This window comes from Pituophis catenifer, unplaced genomic scaffold, assembly GCF_029215685.1.
Source record: "Pituophis catenifer annectens isolate HBS135680 unplaced genomic scaffold, rPitCat1.0.hap2 SCAF_12, whole genome shotgun sequence".
In the NCBI taxonomy this organism is placed as follows: Eukaryota; Metazoa; Chordata; class Lepidosauria; order Squamata; family Colubridae; genus Pituophis; species Pituophis catenifer.
The window spans coordinates 2,410,190-2,437,530 of NW_027256892.1; the positions used below are offsets into that span (position 1 = coordinate 2,410,190).

Consider the following 27,341-nt stretch of genomic DNA (forward strand, 5'->3'; position numbering starts at 1 on the left):
CTGATGCATTAAGTAACCAGAATGCAATGGGAATTGATAGATTTACTTCTGTGCAAGAGAACTGTGCAAGAGAACAGAGTGCAAAATTGCTGTTCCTGGACAATAGCAAAGCACAGAGAAACTTCGACATTACGAGTTGTTAACCTAATCTTGCGTAGCTTCTTCTCTGGTAATGTTGGGCTACTAACTAGAGCATACAAAACATTTGCTAGACCAATTCTTGAATACAGCTCATTCTGTCTGGAACCCGCACTGCATATCAGACATAAATACAATCAAGAGAGTCCAGAGATATTTCACGAGAAGAGTCCTCCATTCCTCTCCCCGCGATAAAATACCTTATGCCACCAGACTCCAAATTTTGGGCTTAGACAACTTAGAACTACGCCAACTTCGGTCTGACCTAAGCATAGTACATAAAATTATCTGCCACAATGTCCTTCCTGTCAATGACTACTTCAGCTTCAACCACGAGCAAATAATAGATACAAACTCAAGGTAAACCGCTCCAAACTCGATTGCAGAAAATATGATTTCAGTAACAGAGTGGTCAATGCCTGGAATGCACTACCTGACTCTGTGGTTTCTTCCCCAAACCCCCAAAACTTTAACCTTAAACTGTCTACTGTTGACCTCACCCCATTCCTAAGAGGTCTGTAAGGGGCGTTCATACGTGCACCAGCGTGCCTACCATCCCTGTCCTAATATTCCTTTTTACTTAGTCTTTTCATGTATTCAAATTATGTTTATACTTTTACCTGCTATCTTATATATGCTTGACAAAATAAACTTATGATTATGATTATGTAACTGTTCTCAGCTGATGACTAATAAATGATCCTCCTAATTTTTCCCTGAATTTTGCCACGGGTTGCTAATTTCATCATTTGACCATTGTCGCATGCTGTGGGACCCACCTTGTTGCAAAAACGCCTTGCGGAATAGTAGGAGAAAGAGTGAGATTGGCTTCTGATAGTCATTGTGAAGGAAATCATATCCTAAATCAGGGTGTCCAACTGTGGCAACCTTAATTCTTGTAAAACTCAGAATTTCTATTTTATGACTATTATATGACTTATGATAGAAATTGGAGGCTCAGTTATGGTTGTAGGCCATCTATCTACAGGTAGACCTTGGCTACAGCAATAACTGAGCCCCCAATTTCCCTTGTAAGTCACTGTAAGTCATAAAGGGGGAATTGAGGGAGGTCCAGAAGTCTTAAAGTTGCCATGGTTGGACACCCCTGATTTAGGACATGACTTGCCTCACAGCGGCAGTGAAATCCTCTGAAGTCTGTTACTGGATCTTTGAGTCTGCTACCAAGCGCGCGCTTTGCTAAAATAGGAACATTTTGAAGCCTTCTGAGTTTGCAAAGGTAGGCTGATCGTCAGAAATACCGGTTCTCCCGAATAAGCAGCATTTTTTTTTACTACTGGTTTGCCCGAACTGGTAGCATTTCACCTGTCGAGCCCGACATCAGCTCGACATTTTTGTCGGAGGGGGAGGCATCCAATGCCGTTTGGTGATTCATCTGAAGAACCGCCCAGAGGCAGATCAGAAGAGCCGAGATCACCCCTGCCTCACAGCAGTGGTGAAATCCAAATTTTTTTATACCGGTTCTGTGGGCGTGGCTTGGTGGGCATGGCAGGGGAAGGATACTGCAAAATCTCCATTCCCACCCCACTCCAGGGGAAGGATATTGCAAAATCTCCATTCCCACCCCACTCTGGGGCCAGCCAGCAGTGGTATTTGCCAGTTCTCCAAACTACTCAAAATTTCCGCTACCGGTTCTCCGAACTGCTCAAAATTTCTGCTACCGGTTTTCCAGAACCTATCAGAACCTGCTGGATTTTACCCCTGCCTCATAGTGACTATCAGAAGCTAATCTCAATCTTTCTCCTATCATTCCACAGGGTGCTTTTGTGACAAGCTTGGATGCCATAGCATGGTTGAAACGCATGCAACAACGGTCAAAGGATGGAATTAGAAATCTCCTAGTTTCAGAGGCAGGCAGTGTTAGGATATGGTTTGAGCCTAACAAGTTGTCCAGGCAATATAAGCGTACTGTAACTTTAATCTGTAAATGTATTATGTGACTTTAATATGAATATGTATTATGTTACTTTAAAAGGTTTTCTTGCTGATTCATTGTACTGCTGAGTCATGCTGTAATTAGGTAATCACTGGTTGTAAATGTATTTAAGAAAGGTACTGTAACGTATTCAGTTGATGATATACTACCATAGTGTGTGGAGTTGCTACCATTGTGCTATCATCGTTTGATGGATCTGCTACCATTGTGGTTTGTGAACCAGAGTGAGTTTGTTATTCTAACCAACTACTGTTTGTGTGGTAAGAAGATCTTTGTATTACTGGACTGATTTAACTGGCAAAGACTTGGATTGATTTAAAGACTATGAGACTGTTTTTCTACTATAAAGTAAGCTTTTGATAAACCAGTTTGCATATCTCTTATTCATTGCTCTCAGCAACGTTTCCTTGTGCATTTACTCTGCTGGTTGGTAACACAACAACAATATCCTTAACAGGCAGTTTAGGGAGATCCGTGGGCTTTGAGAGCTATTCCAGTAGAACACGGGGGTGTACAGGTAGTCCTCGACTTACGACCACAATTGAGCCCACAATTTCTGTTTTTAAGCGAGACATTTGTAAAGTGAATTTGGCCCCATTTTATGACTTTTCTTGCCTCGGTTGTTAAGTGAATCACTGCGGTGTTTTTTTTTTGTTTTTTTTTTTGTTTTTATTTATATGCCGCCCTTCTCCGGAGACTCAGGGCGGCTTACAATGCGTTAAGCAATAGCCTTCATACTTTTGTATATTTATACAAAGTCAGCTTATTTCTCCCACAAATTGGGTCCTCATTTAACCTATCTTAGAAAGGATGGAAGGCTGAGTCAACCTTGAGCCTGGTAAGATTCGAACCTGCAGTAACTGACAGATTAGTAACCTGGTTGTTAAGTGAATCTGGCTTCCCCGTTGATTTTGCTTGTCAGAATGCCGCAAAAGAGGATTACATGATCTTGGGACCCTGCAAGGGTCATAAATATGAACCCGTTGCCAAGCCTTTGAATTTTGATCACGTGCCCCTGGGAATGCTGGAAAGGTCATAACTGTGGAAAATGGTCATAAATCACTTTCTTGGTGCCCTTGTTTAGTGAATAGTCACTACTGTTGTAAGTGGAGGATTGCCTGTAGTGGCAAAGTTTAGTGAGTTAATGAAATAGAAGCTAGATCAGAAACATTTGGCACCATTAAATTTGTGGCTCTTGTTCATTGGATGGCATATTCTCTATGGCAAAATGTAGAAAATGGAAGTATTTATATCAACCTGGCTTTAGCATGTGAGAAGGGCCTTCGACGCATGCCACCTGCCCACACACAATTTCTCCACTCATAGCTGAACCAACGCTAAAATTCAAAGCCACAAAAACGTTCTGTTTGCACAGGGGCTTGTTACAGCTAGCAGCATGGGCTATATCAAATAGAAAAAGGGTAAAGTCAACATGAAATATTTTTAAAGGAATGTCTGAGGTGATTCTTGTAAAGAAATCTTCTATGAGCAGATGTATGTCTTTCTTTCTTTAAAAAAAAAACAGTCTCCTATTTCCTACTGCCATGACATTGCTGGATATCATGGCAAAATTATAATTATATACTATATTAAAGGAAACTTGCTGGACCATGTTGAATGGCGAGCTGAGTGCTATGAAAGAACTTGCATTCAAATTTGGTCTCGGAGGCAAACTCTGATAGTTCATCTATGAATGCGGAGAAGAGCAACAAGAATGCAAAGAAGAGAAACAAAGACGATTAGGGGAGCGGAGGCGAAAACATATGAAGAACGGTTGCAGGAACTGGGTATGTTTAGTTTGATGAAAAGAAGGACTTGGGGAGACATGATAGCAGTGTTCCAATATCTCAGGGGTTGCCACAAAGAAGAAGGGGTGAACCTATTCTCCAAAGCACCTGAGAGTGAGAACAAGAAGCAATGGGTGGAAACCAATCAAGGAGAGAAGCAACTTAGAACTAAGGAGAAATTTTCTGACAGTTAGAACAATTAACCAGTGGAACAACTTGCCTCCAGAAGCTGTGAAAGCTCCAACACTGGATGCTTTTAAGAAGATGTTGGATAACCATTTGTCTGAAGTGATGTAGAGTTTCCTGCCTAAGCAGGGGGTTGGACTAGAAGACTTCCAAGGTCTCTTCTCTTCTCTTCTCTTCTCTTCTCTTCTCTTCTCTTCTCTTCTCTTCTCTTCTCTTCTCTTCTCTTCTCTTCTCTCTGCTCCACTCCACTCCGCTCCTATCTCATTCCATTCCATTCCATTCCATTCCATTCCATTCCATTCCATTCCATTCCATTCCATTCCATTCCATTCTATTCTATTCTATTCTATTCTATTCTATTCTATTCTATTCTATTCTATTCTATTCTATTTTCTATTCTATTCTATTCCATTCCATTCCATTCCATTCCATTCCATTTCCATTTCCATTTCCATTTCCTGTTCTATTCTATTCTATTCTATTCTACTCTACTCTACTCTACTCTACTCTACTCTACTCAACTCTACTCTACTCTACTCTACTCTACTCTACTCTACTCTATTTTATTCTATTCATCTTCAAATGTGTTGTGCTGTAAGCTTTATTATTCTTAGCCAGTACTATCAGTGGTTGAGTTGATTAAGTGGAATTACAGAGGTTGTAGTCCAACTTATCCAGAAGGTGCCAACATTAAAGAATTAAGTATTTCAGCTACCAGATAATCTCTGTTTGGTTCAAAATTTGCTTAAACTTATCAAGAAGATTTCCCCCCTTGCAGCCTACCCTAGCTCACACAGTTGTGAGAAGAAGCACAAGTCCAATTCTCAAATGGTGCTTCTTTGGAATCACATATTTATTTTATGTTGGGTTTACATTACAGGTAGTCCTCGACTTACAACCACAATTGTTGCAAAATGAAACATTTGTTCAGTGAATTTTGCCCCATTTTATGACTTTTCCTACCATAGTGAATCACTGCGGTTGTTAAGTTGGTAACATTGTTATTAAATGAATCTGGCTTTGCTTGCCTGAAAGTCCCAAAAGGGGATTGCATGACCCCGGGACACTGCAACCGTCATAAATATGAGCCAGTTGCCAAGCTTCTGAATATTGATCACATGATCGTGGGGATGCTGCAATGGTTGTAAGTGTGAAAAATGGACATACGTCGCTTTTTTCAGTGCCGTTGTAACTTTAAATGGTCACTAAATGAACTGTTGTAAATCAAGGATTACCTGTATAAGCATTCACCATGTGGAAGGTCCCATCTAGAGCCGTGGTAGTGCAGTGGTTAGAGTACAGTACTGCAGGCTACTTCTGCTGACTGTTGTCTGACTGCAATTCAGCAGTTCGAATCTCACAGGTTGACTCAGCCTTCCATCCTTCCGAGGTGGGTCAAATGAGGACCCTGATTGTTGGGGGCAAGAGGCTGACTCTGTAAACCACTTAGAGAGGGCTGGAAAGCATTGTGAAGTGGTATATAAGTCCAAGTGATATGGCTATTTTCCTTCCTTCCTTCCTTCCTTCCTTCCTTCCTTCCTTCCTTCCTTCCTTCCTTCCTTCCTTCCTCCCTCCCTCCCTCCCTCCCTCCCTCCCTCCCTCCCTCCCTTATTCCCTTTCTCATTCTTCTTTCTGGTGGTGCAGTGGTTAGAATGCAGTATTGCAGGCTAACTCTGCCAACTGCCAGCAGTTCAATCCTGACCTGCTCAAGGTTGACTCAGCCTTCCATCCTTCCGAGGTGGGTAAAACGAGGACCCAGATTTTGGGGGGGCAAGAGGCTGACTCTGTAAACCACTTAGAGAGGACTATAAAGCACCGTGAAGTGGTATATAAGTCTAAGTGCTATTGCTTTTGCTCTCTCTCTCTCATCTGTCTGTCTGTCTATTTATCTATCATCTATCTATCTATCTATCTATCTATCTATCTATCTATCTATCTAGTCTGTCTGTCTATCTAATCTATTTTATCTATCTATCTATCTATCTATCTATCTATCTATCTATCTATCTACCTACCTACCTACCTACCTACCTTCCTATCTACCATCTATCTCAGGTTAACTCAGCCTTCCGTCCTTCCAAGGTGGATAAAACGAGGACCCAGATTGCAGCTATTGCTATTGCCCTCCCTCCCTCCCCTTCTTTAATTAAGAAATTAAATTTCTTGGGGAAATTATGTGGTTCTACTGAAAAATTCATTTGTGCGTGAAGCCAAGGGTATTCCAAAAGAACTGAATTTACATCCCTTTCTTCCAGAACCTTCAGAAATAAAATAATAATAAAAAAAAGCCAGACAAATACAACTTCCACTGAAGTATGACTGCGATGAACTGATATTAGAGTTACAAAATAATGAAGAGCAACCGTTAAAACAGAAGGTCTTCAATCTCAGCAGCTTTAAGACTTGTGGACTTCAACTCCCAGAATTCCCCAGTCAGCATGACTGGCTTGGCTGCAGAGGTCTTCAAACTTGGCAGCTTTAAGACTTGTGGACTTCAACTCCCAGAATTCTTGGAGTTGAAGTCCACAAGTCTTAAAGCTGCCAAGTTTGAAGACCCCTGAGTTAAAACAACAGCCTCTTCAGGCCTTGTGTGCAGAGGGTCAGTTTTTCCATTACGGGAAGAATGCCAGGGAAGGGCTGTTTTTAATCCACATGCTGATACACATCATGCATCTGTGGGATCTTGGACAGCTTAGCACTATCTGCTGAGAAAACAACTCCGTCCAGGGCATCACTCCCGAAGTGTGGAAGGAATGAGGCCAATTTAGACCAGGACAAAAACAAAGGAGAAGAACCTCTGTGGCTGGCCAGATTGGGGGGAAAGTATTCTGCAGCTGCACAGTTGCAAAAAAAAATTATTATTGTTGCTTCCTTTTCCATGAAAATGCAGCATCATTCCTGAAATTTGGAAACTTGAGATTTTTTGGGTGGAGGGGAAGTGCAAAGTTAGAGCAACTAAGATGATTAAAGGCCTGGAGACTAAAACATATGAAGAAGGGCTGCAGGATTTGGGTTTGGTTAGTCTCTAGAGAACTAAGGGGACGCGGTGGCTCAGTGGCTAAGACGCTGAGCTTGTCGATTAAAAAGGTCGTCAGTTCAGCGGTTTAAATCCCTAGCGCCCCGTAATGGAGCTCCCGTTACTTGCCCCAGCTTCTGCCAACCTAGCAGTTCGAAAGCACGTAAAAAATGCAAGTAGAAAAATAGGGACCACTTTTGGTGGGAAGGTAACAGCATTCCGTGCACCTTTGGCATTTAGTCATGCCAGCCACATGACCACAGAGACGTCTTCGGACAGCACTGGCTCTTGGGTTTTGAAATGGAGATGAGCACTGCCCCCGAGAGTCGGGAACGATTAGCACGTATGTGCAAGGGGAACCTTTACCTTTACCGTCTAGAGAAAGGAAGGACTAGTGGGGACATGATAGCAGTATTCCAGTATTTGAGAGGTTGCCACAAAGAGGAAGGGGTCAACTTATTTTCCAGAGCACCAGAAGGCAAGACGATAAACCATGGATGGAAACTAATCCAGGAGAGAAGAAACTTGGAATTAAAGAGAAACTTCCTAACAGTGAGGACAATTTACCAGTGGACCAGCTTGCCACCAGAAGTCGTGGGTGCTTCATCACTGGAATTTTTTAAGAAGAAACTGGACAGTCACTTGTCTGAAATGGTCTACGTTCTCCTGCTTGGGGCAGGGGGCTGGACTAGAAGACCTCCAAGGTCCCTCCCAGCTCTATTCTGATTCAAATACTTGCCTCCATAGAAAAGAGATGTTGGAGATGTTCAGGTTGCTTGGCTGATCTCAAAAAGACTAAGTTGGGTTGACCTATTTAGGATTCAGATGAGAGACCACCAACAAAGTTCAGAACGTCAGGTTAGACAGGGAATTCAACACTTACACACACACACACACATATCCCAAATATAATCTTGGAAGATTTTTGTAGTATTGCCAGGAAAGCAGCATGGAGTCATGTTCAACAGAGATTTTCTGTATTTTGTATTGACTAAATTATTGGGGGTGAGAATCACAATTTCAAACCTGGAATAGTGCTCTGAACAAATACAAATTTGTATTTGTGTTTGTTCGGAGCTACAAGTTCAGTCTACCAGAGTTTAATGCAGGGGTGAAATCCAGCAGGTTCTGACAGGTTCTGGAGAACCGGTAGCGGAAATTTTGAGCAGTTCAGAGAACCGGCAAATACCACCTTTGGCTGGCTCCAGAGTGGGGTGGGAATGGAGATTCTTCAATATCCTTCCCCCAGGAGTGGGGAGAGAATGGGGATTTTGCACTATCCCACCCCACTTCCCCTGGAGTGGGGTGGGAATGGAGATTTTGCAGTATCCTTCCCCTGCCACGCCCACTAAGCAACGCCCACCAAGCCACACCCACAGAACCGATAGTAAAAAATTTGGATTTCACCACTGGCTTAATGTTGTAAGCTTAAAGAGAATGACTGGACTAAACTCACCCAGCTGCTTTCATGGCTAAGGGAGGGAACTAGAACTCACAGCCTCCTAGTTCCTATCCTGGCGCCTTAGCCACAAGATCAAACTCGCTCTCAATTATTTGATGGTATTTCGACAGTCTGTTTTAGCTCATCTAAAGAATTCACATTTTCAAACTAGGTTTCTGATTTTGTGTGTGTTTGTGTGCAACATGTTTTGCACACAAGTATGTTTCATTTTGTTTTGTAAATAATTGCACCCTGTTAGAAAGTGTCCTGGGCAGGGGTGAAATGCTACCGGTTTGGGGCAGTTCGCCCGAACCGGTAGTGAAAATGCTACTGGTTCGCCGGAACCTGTAGTAAAAAAATGCTTTAAAAAGTTTTTTAAAAGTTCCAACGATCGCATGGCACAGCTAATTGTCTGAAATTTTTTTAAAAAACTTTTTAAAAGCATTTTATTTTTACTACCAGTTCCGGCGAATAGGTAGTAAAAAAATGCTTTAAAAAAGTAAAAAAAAGGTTGTGACAATCAGCTGTGACAATCAGCTGTGCCGCACGATGGTCGGAACTTTTTTTTTTTTTTTTTTTTTACTTTTTAAAGCATTTTTTTTACTACCTATTGCTCCAACGGTATTTTTTGTATAAAGTGTGATCGTTTGTTTTTGACCTCTCTGTGACTCTGTGAGGTTCCTGTTTGTTGCAGGGGCCATTTTGTGTGCGGTCCAGCTGCTTCTGCATTGTGTGTGAGTCAATTGTGTGGGTTTTGTGTTATTTTTGTGTAAAGTGTGATAGTTGGTTATCCTGGTCACATGACCACCAAGCTATGCCCGCCAAGCCACACCCACAGAACCAGTAGGGAAGATTTTTGAATTTCACCACTGGTTCTGGGAAATCTAGAATACGTCAGAGAAACTCTTTTTTTTTTTTTTTTAATTAGATTTATATGCCGCCCTTCTCCGGAGACTCAGGGCGGCTTACAATGCGTTAAGCAATAGCCTTCATCCTTTTGTATATTTTATACAAAGTCAGCTTATTGCCCCCACAAACTGGGTCCTCATTTCACCTACCTTAGAAAGGATGGAAGGCTGAGTCAACCTTGAGCCTGGGAAGATTCGAACTTGCAATAATTGCAGACAGCTGAATGTTAATAATAACAGGCTTTTAGTCTGTTGAGCTATCCAGGCTCTTAAACAAACACATCCGATTCCTCCCATACATTTTTATCCTCTTGCATTAGCAGAATGCTAAAGCCAGAAATAAGCCCAACGGGGGAAATAAACAGGAGGCAAGAAAGAATTAAGACATTCTCCTTTGAGCCACAAAGTCCTCTTTGTAAATGTCCATATTATATTACTATTACTCTGAAAGCAGAGTTTACAACACATGTTTGTTAAGCTAGCCAAAGTCAGGGGGGAAAAAAACACCCAGTGAAGCACCTCATAAAAATCAGGAATATGAACTGAGCAGTAGAGAGTGTCAACTCGGGGATATTTTTTTGCTTGGTTTCCAAGCTACCTCTATATGAGGTACAAAATTAAGAAAACATGGATGCAACAGTGTGAGCCATCCTTGATAATTTAGCCAAGTTCTTTGCTTCAACACAGTCTTCCTACACAAAACTCTTTACTTCTTTCCCATTTTCCCTTCCCCCCAGATTTGATGGATTGGACAACCTCCTTGGAAGAGTTAGTTAAGTTAGTTTCAACCAGGGATGGGCTGCTGTGGATTCGCAGGGGTTCGAGAGAACCTCTAGCTAAGATTCTGTGCAGTTCGGAGAACCCCCCAAATCCCACTCCTGACTGGCCCTGCCTAATCCACCCTGCCCCTCCCAGGAGTCCCCACATGGCCTCTTTTGGATGCAGGTAAGTGCAGGGCGCGCAAGGAGGCTCGGGGAGGGCAAAAAATGGGCCTACTGGAAGTTCGGGAAGGCCGGAAACGGACCCATTTCCAGCCTCCAGAGGGCCTGTAGAGCCTGGGGAGGCTGTTTTTGTCCCCCTGGAGTCTCGAAAAAAGCCTCCGGAGCCCGGGGAGGGCAAAAACGCCCCCACCGTGGTGCAAGAGGTTGACTAGGCTACACCCACCATGGCCACGCCCACCCAGCAACCGGACAGAGAACCCCTTGCTAAAATTTTTGAAGTCCACCCCTGGTTTCAACTAATGTAATCATCAGTCAGGGAAAGTGTGGCCTCGAATTAACTCAATACACTTTTGAACCTCTTACAAAGGGATAGCAGAGGCAGAGTAACCGGTGGAGAGTGATTCATGGCTGAAACATCCTTGAGTGAGCAATCCTCTGTGTAGAGTCTAGACTGTTCCAAGTTTTCCCCCCCTCCCCCCAGATTTTGCTCTGAGAATTAAAATCTGACCCTGGAAAAACTGATGACTCCAAAAACTATCCCAAATATTCAGTGTCTCCTCCTCCAGGCGCTGAGCTATCTTTGTTAAGACAACTGCTGGGATTACAAAGAAAGAAAAGGCTCATTCAAGAGAAGGTACACAGCATTCTATCTCTACTTGCTGGTGATGTGTACGTGTTTTTTTTTTTTTAAACGCCAGATCTCAAAAGATGCATGTTGGAAACTCAGAACATAGACAGTAGCACATATCTGGAGTGGTTATTTTTTTTTCCTGTAAACCCACACCAGTGGTGGGGTCCTCCCGGTTCGGTCCGGTTCGGCCGAGCCGGTAGCGGTGACGATATGACGTCACCGAACTGGTTCTCCCACCCCGCCCTCCCACCCCCCATGTTATTCTTACCTTTTATTTGGTCCCACCCCCAATCTATTGCTGCCTCCTGAGTCCCAGCTGATGACTAGAGGGAAAAAAACTGTTTAAACTCTTGCCGCGGGGCTTCAAAGGGCCGCCCTACAGCTGATCAGTGTTAAAAGCAAACAAATGAGTCGGGTCGTAAGTGCGAGGACTGGTCGTAAGTGGGAGGACCTTCCAGAAATGACTCTGACCAGCTAGCCACGCCCACCTAGTCACATGACCTCCAAGCCACACCCACAAAATAAGCCACGCCCACAGAACCGGTAGTAAAAAAATTTAGAACCGACCCCTGACCCACACATAGTACTTTTTTGAGCAGAAAGAATACTGCTAAACTGACCTGAACAGATGGAAACCTATCAAGGAGAAATCCAAGCCCTACATGGCTCAGGGCCAGGTTATCTTCGAGACCGCCTTCTACCGCATAGCTCCCAGCGACCGGTAAGATCCCACAGAGTCAGTCTCCTCCAGGTCCCGTCAGCTAAACAATGTCGGCTGGCGGGCCCGCGGGGGAGGGCCTTCTCTGTGGCTGCCCCGGCTCTCTGGAACCAATTACCCCCTGAGGTCCAGACTGCCCCCACCCTACTGGCCTTATGGAAAGTGGTGAAGACCTGGCTGTCAGACTTCGATGCTATCTCAAAATAAATGAATTTCCAAACTGCCAATCTTTAAGGAAATCTTCTCTCTATTTGAGCACAGCAACCGGATCATGACTCGATGCGGACAAGACTGACCTTTTGCCCCCCAATCCCTCCCTTTCCGATCCCCAATTATCTGCTTCTCATTGGCTATCTTCCAAGTCACTCCACTGACTTCTTGTCTCGTCATTTCACAGGAATGTCCCCCCCCCCCGTTCATTTCCGCGATGACCCAGCTTCAAAGGGATTTAGCAGGCAAAAGTTCAGGGCTTATCTCTCTCCTTTCTATGCCAAAGGTGAGACGCTGACACTGACTCTTCTGGCAAGCCTGGGGCCGTTGATCTCGCTACGGTGATCTTGCGAAACCCGGCCACAAAATTGGAGTGTATGGATTTTAATGTTTTCTTTTTAAGCTTTTGTATGGGATATTGTTCGCATTGTTTTATTCTCTGTTGTTAGCCGCCCAGAGTCCCTCGGGAGTTGGGCGGCATAAAAATGCGACTAATAAATAAATAAACAAATATAGAAGTAAGGAGAAATTTCCTAACAGTGAGAACGATTAATCGGTGGAACAGCTTGTCTTCTGGAGTTGTAAGTGCTCCATCACTGGAGATTTTTAAGAAGGGACTGGACCATTGGTGGGATTTAAATCATTTAACAACCGGTTCACTCAGGGTTAGGTTGGCTGTTGTGGGAGGCATGGCCCAACCTGATCCTGGGCGAACCAGTTGTTAAATCCCCCCTCCCCCACTATCAAAATGGATCCTGGGCACTGCGCTGCAATGGAGAAACGGGCAATGGAGCAGCTGGCAAAACGGAAGGAGGAGGAGCCAGAAAACAGCAGCTGCTATGCCGCGGCCAGGCAGGCGAGCTGAGCCCACCGACCCCCGGCTCCAAGTCATGCTATTTAGGCACATTTTTGAGGCTGGGCGTATGCACAGAAGGTGCGCGCACATCAGCAAAGTGCCGGGCACATGTGTGGATGGGGTGCATGGGCCAGGGGTGAAATCCAGCAGGTTCTAACAGGTTCTGAAGAACCGGTAGCGGAAATTTTGAATAGTTCGGAGAACCGGCAAATGCCATCTCTGGCTGGCCCCAGAGTGGGGTAGGAATGGAGATTTTGCAGTATCCCTTCCCTGCCATGCCCACCAAGCCATGCCCACAGAACCGGTAGGGGAAAATTTTGGATTTCACCCCTGGCGTGCGCTCACATTTGCAAACCAGTAAGGAAAGTAAGTGAATTCCACCCCTGCATATAAGATTCAACATTGCAATGCTAGGATCCCCAAGAAAAGTAAGAAGGTCCTTTTTGAATACTTGGCAAACTTCCACAGAAGGGATACAGTGCAATTCTCTATTTACCCCCCAACATATTCTGCATTCTTCCATGATTATTTCAGGGCTGTCGTAAAAAGAAGCTGGGCTTTTTCTGTTGTCTGATCGAGGGAGCTAATCCTACTTATCTACTTTAGAAAATGGCAATGATTTCAAGAATTCCTGTATGGAGAAATTCGATCCCTCTAAGGAAGGTGGACGACCGAGAGTCCACACCAGTCCATATCTTTGACATTGCATTACATCCATCAAACCTCAGATCACAAAAGATGTGGATTAAGTGACAGGAGTAAGTATCAGTGTCAAAAATTAATTCTTTAAAAATTACTGTAAATTCTCTAAAACACAAGTCCACAAGGTACCAAATTTAATTTAACCAGGACCGCATTTATGAATTATAAGACTTGGAAGACATCCAAAGTTAGGATTTAGCTCTTAATTGTTTATTCAGATTGGAGATCTTTATTATGTCGCCTGCTCTCTTTTTTTTTCTTGTCTCTTTAGCTCTTCTATTTTGTTACCTGCTAATTTTCTTGGTAGGACTTTAAGGTGATCAAAATAGAATATAGTAAAATACAATAAAAACAGAACATAAAATTGAAGCATCTTTGTGCTTCTGTCCCTAGCTTATTTTACATTCAGCAAATGCTCTTCTCGGTGTTTATTTGTGCTTCCACACATATTTCTCTTGGCCAGGCGGTTAGTTTCAGTGGCAGGACACAGATGAACTATCTAGTTGTCTATAACTGATCTTGAAAAGCTAAGCAGAATCAAAACACTAAAATGAGGCACATGTACAGTATCTCCATCAAGGGCAGGTTCCTGATTCTCTAACCCAGGGGTATCAAACTCAATTTCATTGAGGGCCACGTCAGGGTTGTGTTTGACTTCGGGGGAGCTGGGGTGTGTGGCTAGGGTGGGTGCGGCCAGGGTGGGTGTGGCCAGCTTGACGTCACTCATGTCGGGGGGCGCCTGTGGCGGCCCAAGCGCTCTGCCAGCAAAAATGAAGCTTGGGAGAGCCGTGCCGCCTTCCCGAGCTCTGTTTTCGCTGGCAGAGAGTTGCAAGAGGCCATTGCAGATGAAAACGGAGCTCGCAGCCCTCCCGATGCGGCCCTCCCGAACTCCGTTTTCGCTGGCAGAGGCATCATGGGGCAGTTCTTTGCTGTTTCCAGGGTGGCCCCGTGGGGCCGATCCAGCCCACCGGCCTTGAATTTGACACCCCTACTCTAACCCAAGAAAACTCCATGGATGTATCCATGTAGTGAGTCTACAGTTTGTATAACAGTGTAAATGCGCTGTCCCCTCAAAATAACCCAACACACAGCCATTCATGTCTAAAGGAGCCAAGGTGGCGCAGTGGTTAGAGTGCAGTACTGCAGCTACTTCAGCTGACTGCTAGTTCAGCAGATCAGCGGATCAAATCTCACCGGCTCAAGGTTGACTCAGCCTTCCATCCTTCCGAGGTGGGTAAAATGAGGACCCAGATTGTTGGGGGCAATATGCTATTTAGTATACTGTCTTTGGTGTAAGCCACCCAGAGTCCTCGGAGAGTGGGCGGCATAGAAATATGACTAATAAAATAAATAAATAAATAAATAAACAATAAACTGGTGGCAACAAAAGTGAGTACACCCCTAAGTGATAATGTCGAGACATTTACACTGTTATACAAGCTGTATATTCACTACTTTAGATTGTAGCCAAGTGTCATTTCTTCAGTGTTGTCACATGAAAAGATATACTTAAATATTTACAAAATGTGAGGGGGTGTACTCACTTCTGTGATATACTGTAGGTACTCACCAGGGATCAAATTTCCTTGGAGTGAGATTCAAGTTTTTTTGTGCAAAAGATAGTCAGTCTCAATAAAGGTGCTGAAAAGCTGTTTACCTCAATGCAGCTGCCGGAATTGGCCAATTGCACTGAATGGAGAAGTTGCAGGTTTCAACAAAGGTGCTAAACTCTCATTACTATTGTAATGCTCTCTACATGGGGCCCCCCTTGAGGAGCACCCGGAGGCTCCAACTGGTCCAGAATGCGGCCGCGCGGGTGATTACGGGAGCGACATGGCGCTCCCATATAACACCTCTCCTGCGCGAGCTGCACTGGCTCCCGGTGGTCTTCCGGGTGCACTTCAAGGTGTTGGTTCTCACCTTTAAAGTGCTCCATGGCTTAGGACCTGGGTACCTACGAGACCGCCTTCTGCCACCGGTAGCCTCTCACCGGCCAGTACGCTCCCACAGAGAGGGGCTCCTCGGGGTGCCATCAGTCAAGCAATGTCGGCTGGCAGCCCCCAGGGGGAGAGCCTTCTCTGTGGGGGCACCCGCCCTCTGGAATAAGCTTCCTCCCGGAATACGACTGATCCCGGATCTCCGCACTTTCCGTAAGGCCCTGAAGACGTTTTTATTTCAGCAAGCCGGCCTAGCCTAATTAGGTTTTTTACGGGTTAAGTTTTTAATTGTATAGCTTTGGGGTTTTTAAATTGGGGGCCGATTGATTTAATTTATTTTAGCTATCTTAACTTTTATATTGTATGTATTTTAATTTCGGCTGTTCACCGCCCTGAGTCCCTAGGGGGAGAAGGGCGGTATATAAATTCAAATATAAATAAATAAATAAATAAATAAATAAATAAATAAATAAATAAATTACTCCCAACTTTGCTTACCTCTATTTGATTGAGCAGAGGGTCCTCAAACTTGAAGCCCGGGATCCTCTTTTCACTGCAGACCACACTCACGTCCTCGGTGTGTTTGCAGTCTGACACACCCCATCCGTTGGAGGTACACTGGGCTATCGATGACTCTCTGCCGGTGCAGTAGAGGTTGTCCAACCAGATGGGGCCTACAGAGAAAGAAGAGCAAAGGTCTCGTTTAAGAGGTCCCAGTCTCCACTTTGTAGAGCAGAAAGAATTTCATAAGATTGAGCTCTGCAGCCAACTACAGTAGTGGCCGAAATTGTGGAAACCTTTTGGGAAAAGTGTATTTTCTAAAACTAGCTAATAACACCACTTTTTTTGGAGTAGTACCAGTGGTGGGATTCAGTCAGTTCGGGAGAACCGGTTGTTAACTTTCTGAGCAGTTTGGAAAACTGGTTGTTGGAAGAAATCATTAGGGCAGAGAACCGGTTGTTAAATTACCTGAATCCCACCACTGAGTAGTACCATAAAATTATATATCAATGGAAAGATAATTTAATCAAGAATGTCATGCAATCACTTTTATGAAGGATTTGCTATTAGAGTAGCAGTTATAAAGAAGAAAAGTGAAACGAGATATACAAAAATTATCACCATAGAAAAAATGAGATATTCAAAAATTATCACTATGTCAGTTAATACTTAGTTGGGGGTAACCTTTAGCATGAATTACAACATCTTCCCATGGAGTGAACCAAGTCTTTTAGTTCTGCAGCTGTTATAATGTGAAACTGAGATTGAAGGATGGCTTCTATTAACTGGGTTTTATTGCTGGGTGATGATGTTTGAATCAAGATGATGTTTGAATGAAAATAAAATTAATTTAAAAAAAAAAAGAGGGTAAAAAAAGGGACGCAATGACGTCCCGGCGGGTGGGCGGAGCCTCCCACCACTGGCACTACCAGTTCACACGAGCCGGATAGATCCAGCTGGATTTCACCGCTAATGCCACCAAATATTAACAGCCCCCCTTTCTCTGGCTGATGCTTGCTAGTAGGGATCAGAAAACCAAACCAAACCAAAGCAACTCAACTCAACTCAACTCAACTCAACTCAACCCACCCCAACCCAACCCAACCCAATAATTGTTCAGCGTCTCACCTTCTCCTTTGCCAAATTTGGAGCCAGGGTACCAGGATGTGGCTTCCACATAGCCCAGTTGCCTGCAGAACACATTGGCTGAGTGGATGGAGAAATCGTCATCACAAATGGTGCCCCACTGGTTGTTATAGTAGACTTCCGCTCGCCCTTCGTTGTGCTTCCTCTTGTCTCCTGCCAACCGGACCTGAATAGAAGGCTCAGTGCTGGGTTGGGAATCCTGTTGATCCTGGGCAAGGATCAGGTGGTCCAGGCACACAAAGAAGAAGAAAACGATCGGATGGCAGTTTGAGAACTTTGCCATTGAGGATGTGAAGTTCTCTTTGGACACAAGTCTTAAGTTCAATCAAAGATCGGAAGGTAGGCTGGCCGGTTTGCTGGAAGGAAAGAAATGAAGAAAATACTTGAGAAATAAGAGTCGCGGTGGCACAGTGGTTAGAGTGTAGTACTGCAGGCGACTTCTGCTGCTGGCTGCCTGCAATTTGGCAGTTCAAATCTCACCAGGCTCAAGGTTGACTCAGCCTTCCATCCTTCCGAGGTAGGTCAAATGAGGACCCAGATTGTTGGGGCAAGAGGCTGACTCTGTAAACCACTTAGAGAGGGCTGGAAAGCACTGTGGTATATATATATATATATATAAGTCCAAGTGCTATTGCTATCCTTCCTTCCCTCCCTCCCTCCCTCCCTCTCTCCTTCCTTCCTTCCTTCCTTCCTTCCTTCCTTCCTTCCTTCCTTCCTTCCTTCCTTCCTTCCTTCCTTCCTCCCTCTCTTATTCCCTTTCTCATTCTTCTTTCTGGTTGCACAGTGGTTAACAGGAGTTTGATTCAGCCTTCCATCCTTCTGAGGTCGGTAAACTGAGGACCCAGATTGTTGGGGGCAATATGCTGACACTGTAAACCACTTAGAGAGGACTATAAAGCACCGTGAAGTGGTACTGTATATAAATCTAAGTGCTATTGCTATTGCTAGATGCTTAGGGGTGTATGAACATTCACTTTGGAGATCCAATTGAAAGGAGATTTGATAAAAACCCAAATGGATTCCAAACCAAATGATAAGATGAGGTGGATTTGATTGTCCAGATCAGATTGGAGGCTTCCAAACTGATTTGGAGAAGTGCAGCAGAATGATTCCTTTTCAATTGTAGAATGTATTCCTTAAATGCTGTAAGCTACCCAGTCACCTAGGTGTGAGTTGGGTAGCTATATACCATACTTTTTGGAGTATAAGATGCATCCCCTGCCAAAAAAAGTGGGTGAAAATTGCGGTGTGTCTTATACACTGAATGTAGCCAAAGCCCTGCCCGCTCACTGGCCTCCACCCTTTGGCTGCTTTCGGCCTCTGCACGTCACGTTTTTGGCCTCCACATGCTCTATTTTAGACCTGTTCCAGGCTGCGGGGATCACCACAGCACATCGCCACCAATTGCACCCATGTGCATCATGTTTTTCGGCCTCTGCATGCCCCATTTTTGGCCTCTGTGTGTTGCATTTTTGGCTGATTCCAGGTGGCGGGGATCGGTGGCAGTGGCGACGACAATCCCCGCCACCTGGGACCGGCCAAAAATGCGACGCACAGAGGCTGAAAACGCGATGCGCTGAGGCGGCAATGGGCTGTGGCGATCTCTACAGCCTGGAACAGCTGATTGGCAGTATTCCAGGAGGCCGATCCAACCGCCAATCAGCTGCTCCTGCTGAATCAGGCTGCGATAACGTGCTGAAGCTGTTTGCTGTTTGCTGCAAGGACGCTAGCCTGATGAATACCGATGGATGCTGGGAGACAGAGGCATATCTTTTTCTCTTGTTTTCCTCCCCTAAAAACTAATGTGCGTCTTATACTCCAGAGCGTCTTATACTCCGAAAAATACGGTAACTGTGTTTAAAAAACAAACAAAGGAACAAATAATTGCCTTCAAATCTAATGGATTTGCTAAACAGAATCAGGAATCCATATAGGGATGGGGTGGGAATCAGAAATGATGTTTGGTAGCAGCTTATGGCTGACTTTCACATGCTTCCACTAAGTTTTCCATTACAGGTACTTACAACAGTTCATTGAGTGATGGTTTGAAGTTATAATGGCACTGGGGGAAAATTGACTTGCATTTTTCACACATACGACCATTGTAGCAACCCCATAGTCATGTGATCAAAAGTCAGACGCTTAGCAACTGACTCATATTTATGACTGTCGCAGTGTCCTGGGGTCATGCAATCACTTTTGCGACCTTCTGACAAGCAAAGCCAGGGAGGAAGAAGCCAGATTCACTTAAGAGTCCTGTTACTAACTTAGCAACTGCAGTGATTCACTTAACAACTCTGGCATGAAAGGTCATAAAATGGGGCAAAACACACTTAGCAACTGTCTCGCTTAGCAACAGAAATTTTGGGCTCAGTTGTGGTCGTACGTTGAGGATGACCTGTATCACCATTATCTGCCATTCCCAACTTTTGCAACAAGCAATGACAAACCAACAGCTACGGCCCAGAAACTAACACCTTGAACTGCTAGATTTCTCTTACAAATAGCAATAGCATTTAGACTTAAAGGAAGGAAGGAAGGGAGGGAGGAAGGAAGGAAGGAAGATAGCAATAACACTTAGACTTATATGCCACTTCATAGTGCTTTACAGCCCCCTCTAAGCGGTTTACAAAGTCAGCCTATTGGGTCCTCATTTTACTGACCTCGAAAGGATAGAAGGCTGAGTCAACTTTGAACCAGTCAGAATCGAACTGCTGGCAGTGAGAAGTGAGTTAGCCTGCAATACTGCATTCTAACCACTGCGTCACTACAGCTCAAATGCAATTCATCTTAGAAAGAAATACTATCTTTTCATCTGCTGGATGAAATGCAGAATAATTTCTTCCACCTGCCCCTATCCCCGATAGAAAGAGAAAGAGAAAACTGCAACTCCTGCATGTTTATTTTTATGCTAAATGCAGCATGAGCTTTGACTGTATCAGGCGTGGCAGATGGCTAAGAGAATTATTTTGAGAAATTGGAAGAGTATTCCTATTATTCCGGACATTAAGGATTACCGTATTTTTCGGAGTATAAGACGCACCTTTCCCCCCCAAAAAAGAGGATGAAAATCTGGGTGCATCTTATACTCTGAATGTAGCCCCGCCCAGCCTCTGAAACAAAAGCTTCAGAGGCTGAAAAAAGCCTCTGAAACGGAGCTTTAGAAAAAAAGCCTGAAACGGAGCTTCAGAAAAAAAGCCTGAAACGGAGCTTCAGAAAAAAAGCCTCTGAAACGGAGCTTCAGAAAAAAAGCCTCTGAAACGAAGCTTTAGAAAAAAAGCCTCTGAAACGAAGCTTCAGAAAAAAAGCCTCTGAAATGGAGCTTCAGAAAAAAAGCCTCTGAAACGGAGCTTCAGAAAAAAAGCCTCTGAGACGGAGGTTTCAGAGGCAGGAAAAAAAGCAAGGCACAGAGCTCACAACCAACAAACCTGTTGCTAAAATTCACCTCTGGGGACAGCTGATTGGGGATATTCCGGGAGGCCAATCCACCCGCCAGTCAGCTGTTTTCTTATTTTCCTCCCCAAAAACTAAGATGCGTCTTACACACCGGTGCGTCTTATAGTCTGAAAAATACGGTACCTTCAGTAGATGTGTCATTTATCCATTTTTGAAAAGGCATTTTCTCTCCCCCCGCACGCCCGCTAATCAAAAAATGATGCAACGACTGTGTTTCCTTTTGGTCCATTCAACATACAATAAGCCAAAAGCTGTTATTGCACCTGGCTGGGAGGCGAGATAGCTTTGAGAAGGGCAAACTGGATGCTGCCCTTTTTAACCCCTGCTCTCTCTGCAAACATCTGTAACTGGTGTCTGGAACTCTTTGTCCATTCTTGTCTGTTTTCCTGTGAGTCACGCTTTCTATAGAAGAAGAGTGAAATGCTAGATCTTGTGCGGGGAGAGTAACAAAGGCTCTGTTTATGGTAAAGATTTCCCCTTCTCCAAATACCATCACCCCCGTCTGTCACAATGCGTATTTCCATTACTGCACGTCTGGTTTTTTTAACCGTACTTAACGCAAACAAAAAACCCAGCGGAATCTGTTCTCTGCTTCCACTTGTACAGAAAGCAATTTAGCAGAAAAGTTCTTTGTCGACCCTCTAGCTCAGCCAAGAAGTTGACTGATGTTTGGGACTGGCTGTCAAAACTGCATTGCTCCTTTCCCAAATCAGCGGGGAGGCATTTAAGGCGAGAGAATCAAAAATGTGAGCTGAAACTCCACCAATCCCCACAGAGCTGCTCCTTGTGTCATTCTCCGTGCAAGCTGCACATGCGGTAGTCTGGAAAGCCACGTGTGTGGAATGGCTTCCGTGGGAAGGGAAGCCAAGAGGCAGTCCAAAGAAGCCCACCACTTCTAATTTCCTAGAACAGCATAACTTTTCTTGGCCTTGTCAGCGTGCAAAACATAGCAACGGATGTGTTCTGCTCACAAACACACTTGCAGGAAAGACAAGTTTCCCAAACTGAGCATCAGTTGTGACACAGATGGGGGTGTAAAGAGAGTCACAGAGGGAAAGGAAGAAAGGCTAGAGGTTTTTTGGGGGGCTAAGCATTACTTTATTTAGATTTTATTGTCATGGTCAATTTCTTTTAAATTAATCAACAATCATAAGAGCAAAAATAAATGTTCCCCTCGCCCATGTGTGTTAGTCGTTCCCGACTCTAGGGGGCGGTGCTCATCTCTGTTTCTAAGCCAAAGAGCCAGCAATGTCCGAAGACGTCTCCGTGGTCATGTGGCTGGCATGACTAAATGCCAAAGGCGCACGGAACGCTGTTACCTTCCCATCAAAGGTGGTCCTTATTTTTCTATTTGCATTTTTTACCTGCTTTCGAACTGCTAGGTTGGCAGAAGCTGGGACAAGTCACAGGAGCTCACCCTGTTACGCGGCACTAGGGATTCGAACCACTGAACTGCCGACCTTTCGATCGACAAGCTCAGCGTCTTAGGCACTGGGCCGCCGCATCCCTTAAGAGCAAGTTTCGGCACTTGGTGCCTTTTTGGTACTGAGTGCTGAAACGGGAGCATGTGGGGGAGCGCCGAAAACTGGAAGAACAGTTCCCTGGCGCACATGTACGGGCCGGGAAGCTGAACTTCCGGTTTCCTGCATGCGCATGCGTGCTGGTCACCTGGTCTTCTGGGTTTTGGCATGTATGTGCATGCCAAGACCAACTGACTGGCGTGCATGCGTGCGCTGGAAACCGGAAGAGCAAATGGTGATGGCTGGCGTGCCCAGAGAGATGGTTCTGCGTGCCACTTCTGGCACGCGTGCCATAGGGTTCACCATCACGGGTTTACGGTCTCCTGCTTAATCATGTTGTGGCTCCGTTACCGGAGCCTGTGTCATCGTCAGGAGAGGACTCCGAGAGTGAAGGAGAGGAGTTGGCAAGGCCTCCCTCTCCAGGACCCTCCTCTCTGGCAATGCCTTCGGTGTCCGCCGAAGGGCAAGAGATAGGGCCGGGGCCAAGCACGTCCACGCAGCCACAGATGGACAGTGATGAGGGTAATGAGTCTTGGCTGGACCCATGCCAGCATCGCAGAGATAAGCGCGCGCAACAGAAGAAAAGGCATGCCCGAGATTAGGCTGAGTCACTGGACCACACCCCACAGGATATAAAAGGGAGCGTGGTGGCCAGTCAAACCTTGTGACGAACAAAGCTGAAAGCTTCCACGCCATTCTGCATTGCCGGACTTTTGCTTTAAGACTGGATTATCTCTGGACTTGATTGTAATTATTGAGCTGCTTTTCTTTGATGTATCAGAAGTGGGGAGAAGTTATCTCTCCCCTTTGTAAATAATAAACTCTTGGCAGGCAGCCACTAGGTTGTTGCCAAGTTCCGTTATCATAAGGAAAAGGATTTTGCTGGCCGGTTTGGTCTTTAACTCCTGAACGTCTGTTGGGGTGTGTGCGTGGGGTTGGGAACAGATCAAATCAGGGGTCTGGATTAGAAGATCTCCAAGGAACCCTTCCAACTCTGTTATTCGGTATACTTATTTTAAAAAGGCAAAAGAAGGAATGTCCATCCAAAGAAAATTAAACCTGAGTAAGCATTTCAGCCCTGGCTATCTCATTTCTCCGAAAAGTAGAGGAACATTTGCCATAATAGACACAGGGCAAAGATGTTTCCATAAATGCATTTAACAAATTGACTGTTGTTATTGTTTTTTTGTTATCATAGAAACAGAAGTACATGCTGGAAATCCATTAGAATAGATCTTCTCTCTCTGCTTCTGGAGATGATTAATCCGGCATAATAGCTTTTCAAGGTGGCATGGAAAAAAAGTTTAAGTTTTTTGGGAAAAATCAACTCAATAAATCCCATCCTCTTTACCGAGCCAACATTTTATCCATCATGAAAAAGCTGAGTGTGGAAATGCAATTTAAGCGAAGTGAAAAAGCTGAGTGTGGAAGGGTAATTTATGTCATAATACCAGAGACCAGATTTTAGTCCTGGATCCAGCAACCAGGACTGGATTTTTCATAAATAGTATTGGATAATGTTGCAAAATGTCTTTTCATAATCAAAAAGACCAACATGGCAATTTTAAACCGAGGTGCCATCTGCACATACAAACAGCAATCTCCTCTCTTTTTTTGTTAAAATAATTTCAAAAGCTTTTTTTTTTTTTTAATCATTATCTCTTTCTTTGGGATGGAGAGGCATCAAAGCAACATATAATGCAAAAGCAAGGAAAATACCCATGCTTTAAAAACATGTTAAGGAAAAAAAATAATAATAATGAAGACTATTGTTGAAATCCTGGTTAAGTCTGGTTAAACACGGGGGGGGGGGGGGGCTTCAAAAATTTTAGCAAGGGGTTCTCTGCCAGGTCACTGGATGGGCGTGGCCATGGTGGGTGTGGCCTAATTGCCCTCCTGCACCACAGTGGGGGGGACGTTTTTGCCCTCCCCAGGCTCCGGAGGCTATCCTTGAGCCTCCGGGAAGGCGAAAACGGCCTCCCCAGGCCCCAGAGGCCCTCTGAAGGCTGGAAATGGGCCTGTTTCCGGTCTTCCCAAACTTCCAGTAGGCCTGTTTTTCGCCCTCCCCGAGCCTCCATGCACACCCTGCCCTTACCTGCATCCAAAATGGGCCATGTGGGAACTCCTGGGAGGGAAGGGGAGGGGTGGGTGTGGCCAGCCAGGAGTGGGATTTGAGGGTTCTCCGAACAGAATCCTAGCTAGAGGTTCTCTGGTTGAACAACCCGGAACATAGGAAGTTGGATTGCAAAATCGGGCAGAATATAACATTAATATAGATGGTGCCAAATCCATTGAGGGTCCCCCCTCATCTCAATGAAAAAGAGAAGATGACCTCCCCCCCACAGTTGCCTAATAAAAAGTAAGGAGCAAGGAGGTTATTTCTAGCCACTGAATGTGACTCGTCCATCTGCTTGGAAGGGATTATTTGATCATCCTTCTAATAGCCGCCATATGGAAAACCCATCTGGAATTTGGGGGAGAGCTCTAGCCTCAGATGGACATTTTCGGTTACTATTGTTACCTTATGATACGCACCAGGAGAGCAAGTTGGACTTGATTTGTTGACATGTGTTGGAATGGAATTGAATCTAAGCTATTCTTGGAGATGTCTTGGTGTCCAACTCAACAAATGGTTAGCTGTCTGACATACCTACAGGGAAGAGTGAATATGCTTGGAATCTAGTAACGACAACAATCCAAAGATTGTCACCGCTACCGGCTCGGGAGAACCGGGCCGAACCAGGAGGAACTCAACACTGCTATAGGCTCTCCGAACCACTGGCAGCTATCGCTACTGCCATCGCATTTCACCCCTGGATCAATAGAAAATCTGAAACTCTGGACAACTAGATTTTGTAGATAAGGGGGGAGCATTTTAGATACCAATGTGTGTTATTTCCCTTACATCAAAATGTGCTAAGTTATCCCTGCTCTGCCGAGAACTTCTACTGTTTCTTCAGTTGAGTGAAGAGTCCTATCTGGATGGCATTGCTGATTATCATCCCACAGCTGGCTTCCATAGCAGTACGTAGGCAATCTTGAATGATTTCGAAAAGTAACCAGGGTCAAAGAAGTAAATGCTTACCGATAAAGGAGAATATTTGGTGAATGCCTAGATGAGAGATCATCAATTCTAGAAAAGGATTTGCACAACAATGGAAAAATGATGGGATCCCATCTGAGGGGAATGTAATTTAAAAGATATTAGATTGTGCAGAAATGGACAGATTAACACTTGCCATTAAGGATAAAGAATGGGAATATGGAACATATTCGATCAATGGCTAGATAACAGAGACAGAAGTTAGAAAGGAGGAGATATAAATAGAGGAAATGGTATAGAGGAGAGTTGTTAAAAGAAGATGATGTTAAATGTTAAGCATTAATGTTATTATATTATTATGTTATTATATTATTAATATGATGATGATGACCTATCACCACATCACCCAGTGGTGAAATCCATTTTTTTTTACTACTGGTTCTGTGGGCGTGGCTTGGTGGGTGTGGCAGGGGAAGGATATTGCAAAATCTCCATTCCCAGCCCGCTCTGGGGGAAGGATACTGCAAAATCCCCATTCCCACCCCACTCCTGGGGGAAGAATATTGCAAAATCTCCATTCCCGCCCCACTCCAGGGGAAGGATCCTGCAAAATCCCCATTCCCTCGCCACTCTGGGGCCAGCCAGAGGTGGCATTTGCCGGTTCTCCAAACTACCTACAATTTCCGCTACCGGTTCTCTGAACTGCTCAAAATTTCCGCTACCGGTTCTCCAGAACCTGTCAGAACCTGCTGGATTTCACCCCTGCCCCACCCCCTGCATGCACGCGACCCCGTTCCCACATGCCCCCCCCATGCATGCACACAAGGCTCCCCGCCACACATGCACAGCAGAGATCCAAAGACGAGCTGGCCATCGGGAGGCATGCGAAGCTGAACTGGGGTGACGGCTCATGTGCCCACAGAGAGGGCACTGCGTTCCACCTCTGGCACGGCCCTATACCATTTCAGACACATGCTTGTCCAGTCTCCTCTTAGAAATCTCCAGTGTTGCAGCACCCACAACTTCTGGAGGTAATCCGTTCCACCAATTAATTATTCCCACTGTCAGGAAATTTCTCTTTAGTTCTAGGTTGGTTCTGTATAAAGCAGTCCAGACAAGAAGCACAACCTAACTTTCACTTTATCAGCTGCATCTTGCAAGATTGAAAGTATATCCATTTTCTCTGACTCTCCGGAAAACTAAGGAGGATTCCTTCTGAAGTGCTTTCCATACCTTCCCTCCTTCTAAGGCAGGGGTCTCCAACCTTGGCAACTTTAAGCCTGGAGGACTTCAACTCCCAGAATTCACCAGCCAGCAAAGCTGGCTGGGGAATTCTGGGAGTTTATTTATTTATTTATTGGTTCAATTTATATGCTGCCCTTCTCCGGAGACTCAGGGCGGCTTACAATGCGTTAAGCAATAGCCTTCATACTTTTGTATATACCTGCTTAGTAGGGCTTTCGCCCCCCCCCCAAGCGGTGTTCTTTTTTATACAAAGTCAGCTTATTGCCCCCACAATCCGGGTCCTCATTTTACCTACCTCGGAAGGATGGAAGGCTGAGTCAACCTTGAGCCTGGTGAGATTTGAACTTGCAGTAATTGCAGGCAGCTGGTGCTACTTAACAGTACTTTAGTCCGCTGCACCACCAAGGCTCTTGAAGTTGAAGAGTTGAAGTCCTCCAGGCTTAAAGTTGTCAAGGTTGGACACCCCTATTCTAAAGTGTCTTTCAAACTCCAGTTGTCCAGTCTGCAGCTCCCCTTCCTGTCTCCCAATGTCATTTTGCACACTCCAGTACAGCAGGGCATGTGTTAACGTTTTCATACTGTAAATTGCAAAAGTCCCCAAGATGTTTTCCTCCCCTTAATTTCATTAGCTGTTGGGATTTCTGCAAGATTTCAGGCAGAATGAAAAAACAGGGTTTGGCGACCTCTCAGAATTCCAGCCAACCAGCAATGAAACTGGCAGGTGTCAAGTTCTTCCTCTCGTTTAGTAAAATCTACTTTTCTGACAGTGAGAACAATCAACTCATGGAACAGAAGTTGCCTTCGGAAGTTGTGGGAGCTTCATCCCTGGAAGCTTTCAAGAAGAGATTGGACTGCCGTCTGTCAGAAATGGTGTAGGGTCTCCTGCTTGGGCGGGGGGTTGGACTAGATGACCTAACAAGGTCCCTTCCAACTCTATTAATCTAATCTAATATTTCCATGCTCAACCTGCTCCAATATATAGGTAGCCCTTGATTTATATCCAGA

At 44.7% G+C, this 27,341-nt stretch overlaps 1 protein-coding gene across 1 annotated transcript in view; it reads right to left on the reverse strand.

The window, feature by feature from the left end:
• LOXL2 (lysyl oxidase like 2) overlaps positions 1-17,355 on the reverse strand; it is a 103,961-nt gene extending 86,606 nt beyond the window's left edge. Inside the window, exons 1-2 of the mRNA XM_070952272.1 lie at positions 17,055-17,355; positions 15,924-16,099 (exon numbers count right to left, since the gene is read on the reverse strand). Coding sequence (XP_070808373.1) covers positions 15,924-16,099; positions 17,055-17,355 — 477 coding nt within the window. The remainder of the gene's footprint in view (positions 1-15,923; positions 16,100-17,054) is intronic.
• Positions 17,356-27,341: the final 9,986 nt, after the last annotated feature.